At 35.8% G+C, this 5,806-nt stretch overlaps 1 protein-coding gene and 1 pseudogene across 2 annotated transcripts; one reads left to right on the top strand and one right to left on the bottom strand.

Moving 5' to 3' along the window:
• The first annotated feature begins 628 nt into the window (after positions 1-628).
• Positions 629-5,669, top strand: LOC111392154 (pentatricopeptide repeat-containing protein At1g10910, chloroplastic-like). 2 transcript variants are annotated; one of them, XM_023017420.1, is made up of 7 exons: positions 629-939; positions 1,211-1,310; positions 1,847-2,166; positions 3,106-3,282; positions 3,364-3,492; positions 3,767-4,019; positions 4,819-5,669. In XM_023017420.1, exons 2-6 carry the CDS (start codon positions 1,211-1,213, stop codon positions 3,995-3,997), a joined length of 957 nt encoding a protein of 318 aa, XP_022873188.1. In that variant the 5' UTR covers positions 629-939; the 3' UTR covers positions 3,998-4,019; positions 4,819-5,669. The 2 variants fall into 2 exon arrangements, with proteins under 2 accessions (XP_022873188.1, XP_022873189.1); XM_023017421.1 differs by having other exon boundaries at positions 630-939; positions 5,048-5,669.
• LOC111392155 lies at positions 4,027-5,169 on the bottom strand (annotated as a pseudogene).
• Positions 5,670-5,806: the final 137 nt, after the last annotated feature.

Here is a 5,806-nt window from a genome sequence, read left to right as displayed (position 1 = left end):
TTTTTTTTTTTTTGCTTCATAGAGCTTGTATGTGTCTTCAATTATAGATATGAGAAACAGAGACACTATGGGTAGCAGAAGCAATATACTTGTTCTGAATATTATACTCAAGTGAAGGCACATAGTTTTATTTATTTGTCTATGTTGGAACAGTTTGAGGATTTTTCCCAAAATGTTGCGAGACTCATGAAACCAAAAAAGTAATATACAGATCCTATATCTCACATCTTTTGCCTTTTCTTTGTGGCAAATCAAAATTAAATTAATAGCAAGTGAATCTGTCTCTGTTAGCCTCGTAGCAGCTTCCATGCTTATGAATTACTGATGCCTAACTGTATTTTTATACATGATTGACTATACTGCAAAGTATTTTGTGTCTAATAAACTAGCCTACTTTAACTAATCTATGAAAGTAAACCACCTCCCACGAGTGAAGTTGGATCTATTAAAAGCGTATTGTGAGAAGTCTATGATGGTGTCAGGTTTTTGCTAGAATCAGGTGGATGGTCCTTGACTCCTAGTCCATATGCTGCAATGCCCCATACTTTTTATAATATGATTGGTGAACATCCTTTATGTTTGTACTTTTTATTAATTATTATTTGACTGGATACACTGAAAACCATTTTATTTTTATCTGTTCCAAGCCCTGCTGGGACTTTCTTCGTTTTCCTGAGATTGTCTGCTTATTAACTTCTATTCCAAGAGATTCTTATGCAGTTGACCACTTCATGTATTGAAAGCTGGCCCATAGATATTTCAGCGTACTGAGTGCATAGTCATCATCAAGCTTTTGCTTATCGCTTGGATTAATCTTATACGTAATTCTTGCAGGTGATTTTAACAACTTTGCTGAAAGTATATGTAAAAGGAGGTCTTTTTGACAAATCAAGAGAACTCTTGCTTGAACTCCAAAGACTAGGCTATGCCGGAGATGAGGTAATCATTCTTAGACGTCACACAGTTCCTTAAAAATTTAGTCTGGACTCTGTGGGTTTCAATTTAGGATTTGACTAGAAATTGGGGGCGATACTTGGATTTGGGTTGATCAAGTCCAATAATTTTGTTTTGTACTACATATAGTAGGATTTGCAATTAATTTGGATAATTAGTTATAGGTTTTGAGTAAAAGCTTTTCATGTTTTTAAATTTAGATTTTGTTTGGTATTGGTTTTGTTATTTCTACAAAATTGCTTCTAATTTACTGCAGATGCCATACTGTCTACTGATGGATGGCCTCTCAAAGTCTGGAAAACTTAAGGAAGCCAGATTAGTTTTTGATGAAATGAAGCAAAATGAAGTGAGAAATGGTATGTGCAGTTCAAGACACAAGTGTTTTAGCTAGCAACTTCTCTTGAACAGTGTATTGCATGTTACTTCGCAAGTGTCCACAATGTAGTGGAATGTTAAGCAGGTTATGTTTCAGCTAAAGCTTTACCCTAAATGGATTGAATACATATGGACTATTTATACATGACTATAGCTAGCCATGCTCCTCCTCTTGTATGTTGATACTGGTTTATAGAAAGTTCAGAATTCATGTCAATAGCTAGGCACAGCTGTTCTTTAATATCACTACTTCTACTTTCTACTACTAGCCTAGGTGTATCAGAAATTGTCCATGAATGTAGGTTTGAATATGACTTTGCCTGCTTGATCTGATCACAAGGTTTATTGGTTTTCTCTTTTTCCTGTTTTCTTTTAGTTTAAGATACTAGAATCTCCTTCGTAATTTCCATAAATGTCTTTGCTTCTTATGTTATATTTTTAGAACACTATGTGTAATAAGTTATGCGCAACTTGTAAGTCACACACTCATGACCTTCTTTGCTCAATATATCTGTAGATGGTTACTCCTACAGTATTATGATTTCAGCCCTCTGCCGCGGTGGGTTCCTTGAAGATGCAAAGCAATTGGCTTGTGAATTTGAGGCCAAATATGACAAGTATGATGTGGTTATTTTGAATACAATGCTCTGTGCCTATTGTCGAACAGGAGAAATGGAGAATGTAATGAAAATGATGAAGAAAATGGATGAGTCAGCAATTAGCCCTGATTGGAATACCTTTCATATTTTAATAAAATATTTTAGCAAGGAAAAGTTGTATCTACTTGCATTCCGTACCATGGAAGACATGCACAGAAAAGGTCACGAACCCGAGGAGGTAGGATTCAGTTACTACTGAAGTGCTATCTACGAAAGTGCTGTTTCCTAAAATAATATAATTTATTTGCACTTTAAGGGTTGACAATTGAGAGAAAAATATATGCAAGGAAATATAATGGCCTCCTATACCATATACCTGGCTTCTTTACCGACATCACTTACTTGTGGAGTTATAGGCTTCCCAAAGGTTTTTATTAGCTTCTGCTTAGTATTTTTCTTGTAAACAATGATTGTTTGTTGATCCTTCCATATCACTGGTACTCGGTTTGTTTTTTTTGGTTGATGAGAGAAATCAAATATGTACTTTAATATTTGGATAATCATAGTTTGCTTCTGGACATTTTTAATATGTAGATAACTAATTTTGAAATTAAAATTCACTCGTCTGCAAAGGAAATTTATCACTTTATCATGTCATTTTATGTTCATACAGATTTTCATCGGTGCAACCACTGATAGCATGTGAAAATGGGATCTTGGAAAACAAAAGCTAACAGGTGGTCTTGGAAATTTTTCTGCACTTTAGTTGAGGGGAATTAGCATTTTAATCTAGCCATCATAATAGCATCTGAGAATGAGACCATTTGTTGCTACCTGTCATTTTCTGATAAGAATTTTTGTTTAAGCTTTATTTTGAAATTAAGAGAAGCTTTCACTAGTTTTTCTTAAATCCACTCTTATCATCCTTTTATTATCATCTGCTCTCTTAATAGAGTTCATCTGGTCTGACAACAACTTTGAGCTGAAATCGATGAAATTTTTCAATGACACATCGATTCCAACAGCTATATTTGTTTCCCGAAAGAGTATGCTGTTCACAGAAGAGAATTGTTCAAAGATGACAGTATATTTTCTGGTTATTTGGATGGTTTTCGACATGTTTAAATTTTTTTTAACCTCAATGTGGGGCCCGTTGATACCCGTTTTCTTTATGCAGGACCTCTGTTCCTCTTTAATTTTCTACCTTGGTAAAACTGGTGCTCATACAGAAGCATTTTCTGTGTACAATATGTTGAGATATAGCAAGAAAACCACATGCAAGGCCCTTCATGAAAAGATTTTGCATATTTTAGTTGCAGGTGGACTTCTCAAAGATGCATATGTAGTAGTCAAGGTATATAATTAACCTGTAACATAATCTTCAATAGGGTTATGTCTCGTGGATGATTGATTTCTAAGCGTATGCGTACTTCAGGACAATGCAAAGTTTCTCTCTCGGGCTGCTTTAAGGAAGTTTTCTACCTCCTTTATGAAAAGAGGCAATATGAACTTGATAAACGATGTGCTAAAGTCTATTCATGGCTCTGGTTACAAGATTGATCAGGTGATGATTTGATTTATTTAGTCAAGTGATCGATGAAGTTTATTACTTTCATACATAGACTTGAAATACATGGTTCTGGCTGTCTCTGTCTCCCAACTCATTGGGCTGGATTGAGTTCTTTATCCTTGTGAGCTAGGATTTGACGGTTGTACATAATTCACGTTGACCTCGTTGATTTTCTAGTTATGGATGAAAGCTCTGTAACCTCTGTTATTAGTGTGCCTTGGCTGTCTTAGTAGCTTCAAGAATGAACACTTTGCCTTGTCTTTTTCAGGAAATATTTCATATGGCCATATCTCGTTATATTCAGCAACCTCATAAGAAAGCATTGCTTCTTCACTTGCTACAGTGGATGCCTGGTCAAGGCTATGCTGTTGATTCATCTACAAGGAGTCTGATTCTAAAACATTCCCACTTGTTTGGGCGTGAACTTATCATGGAACTATTGTCCAAGCAGTATATGGTGTTGAAAACAAATAAATCTCGTGAGGGGAAGACAAAATGAGTCTGAACGCATTACATTTCAGGTATACATAAGACTTGCTACAACTTGGTACATTTATACTGCAATAGTTTAGCATGTTTTCTATCAGAGAAAGACTTTTTCCCTGAAGATGACTTGACTTGCACCCTCTATTTATTAAATATTTTCTGTGAAATAATTGCTTATTTTATATGTCTCATGTGGAGAAAGAAATTCAAATTAAGAAAATTCTATGTTGACTAACACTGACAACTTGGGTTAATGATCAGCGTCACCTGGGATGTGCATGGGGTACATACGTATTCTAAATGACCATGCATTTCTTATCTTGGTAATAAAATCTGAAATGAATTCCCAAACTTCACAATTACATTTAAATCCACAACGAAAAGCAACTTTCCAGACCATATTTTCCCTTTTGTCCCTGCCTTATGCCTTCAGGTTGATTAGCTCATACCAAATGGAGGACAGTGTAGCCTTACCAAATCGATAAAGCATGTACTTGAGGCTTCTCCGTCTTCTTTATTCAGCTTTAGCTTTTCCCGAACAGTGTCAATAACTGCCATTCCTCCAGCCTGTATGCAGAAATGGTCAAATGCTTTCTTGAAGTTATTAACATATATCTCCTTTCTTCTTGCCGAAGTAGAAAACTTCCTATGAATTACTGAGAATCCATAGTGGATGACACATGGACCCAACTCTGTTATATTTGTCTTTAGAGCATTCCCTGCCACATGTAGAAGCGTTCTTGATAGTGAAACCCAAATGTGCCCAAATTCATCATTTTCCTGGAAAACAGACTGGTAAGATTGATCATCTGATCCCATGTGTGTTCTTAACAGATATTGAAGCTTGTACTTTGCTCTCCTTTTGTCACATTTCTTATTGGACAACAAGACAACGCCTCCTCCCTTCAGAATCGCGCGTTAGCTAGAAGCATGGACGTCATTTTACAATCATAATCATTTGGAGTCACCGCTTCCGTGCTAAGAACCAAAGTCAATGAATTCCTGTGGACTTTAAGGAGTTCTTTTTACGTTACTTCTAAATTCAAATTTGTTTATGATCCAGGCTGCAATGGATGGTGGAGGACAGAAGATACTACAATTGGATACTAGTATATCGATGTTTTTGGTATTTATGTTGTGTTTGGTGAGGAGATCCTTCACCACTGTGAAAAGAACGGTTTCAGTTTATTATCGACTTGGGTTGAGAGATTTATCCTGTAGAATTTGATATAGAGGAAGTGAAAATCCGGCCTCACATCCGATTCCCCTTCTTTCAGCCACACTATTCTGGAAATATATTGCATCTCTCTCATGAATGCCACAGATTTCAAAATGATTGATAATTGGAGATCAAGACTCGCAAGTCATCTGTGGTCGATAACAAGAGAAATCGACGAGATAAATGCAAGTGGATCATCAAGAAAAGAAGTATACAATGAAGATCAAAGCAGTTTCTGACAATAGATGAAAACAAGCAAAAAAGAATGATAGTATTAGTCTTGTGATGAGACCTCCATTTCTGAACTCAAGAAGCTTTGATTCAGGTTGATTTACATTACATTCTGGTGTTTGGTAGATGCTCCAATTTGACAAGAACCTTAAACATCAGTGTTTGCTCACAAATATTGCCCACTCCAACCTCATTTGCATGCATCTTAAGTTTATAATGTTTTCTTTTGCATTTAGTACACTGTACACACAGGCTTCTTGTTGATAGGCTTATATCACCATCTATAGATTTCAGTTTCACAGTAATATATAACTATGAGGTATCCAGTGCTTAAATGAGAATCTTGGTAACAGACTCTCTGTTCAATCAAAA

This window comes from Olea europaea, unplaced genomic scaffold (assembly GCF_002742605.1).
Source record: "Olea europaea var. sylvestris unplaced genomic scaffold, O_europaea_v1 scaffold8915, whole genome shotgun sequence".
NCBI classification, from domain to species: domain Eukaryota; kingdom Viridiplantae; phylum Streptophyta; class Magnoliopsida; order Lamiales; family Oleaceae; genus Olea; species Olea europaea.
The sequence above is the reverse complement of the archived record's forward strand: the minus strand, read 5'-3'. Positions and strand labels throughout refer to the sequence as shown.

Excerpts from the sequence above, each read along its gene's own strand:
- LOC111392154 (XM_023017420.1), top strand. The coding sequence starts at position 1,211 with ATGCCATACTGTCTACTGATGGATGGCCTCTCAAAGTCTGGAAAACTT. Across the intron at positions 1,311-1,846 it reads GCAAAATGAAGTGAGAAATG|ATGGTTACTCCTACAGTATT; the intron begins GTATGTGCAGTT and ends ATATATCTGTAG. Across the intron at positions 3,493-3,766 it reads CTGGTTACAAGATTGATCAG|GAAATATTTCATATGGCCAT; the intron begins GTGATGATTTGA and ends TGTCTTTTTCAG.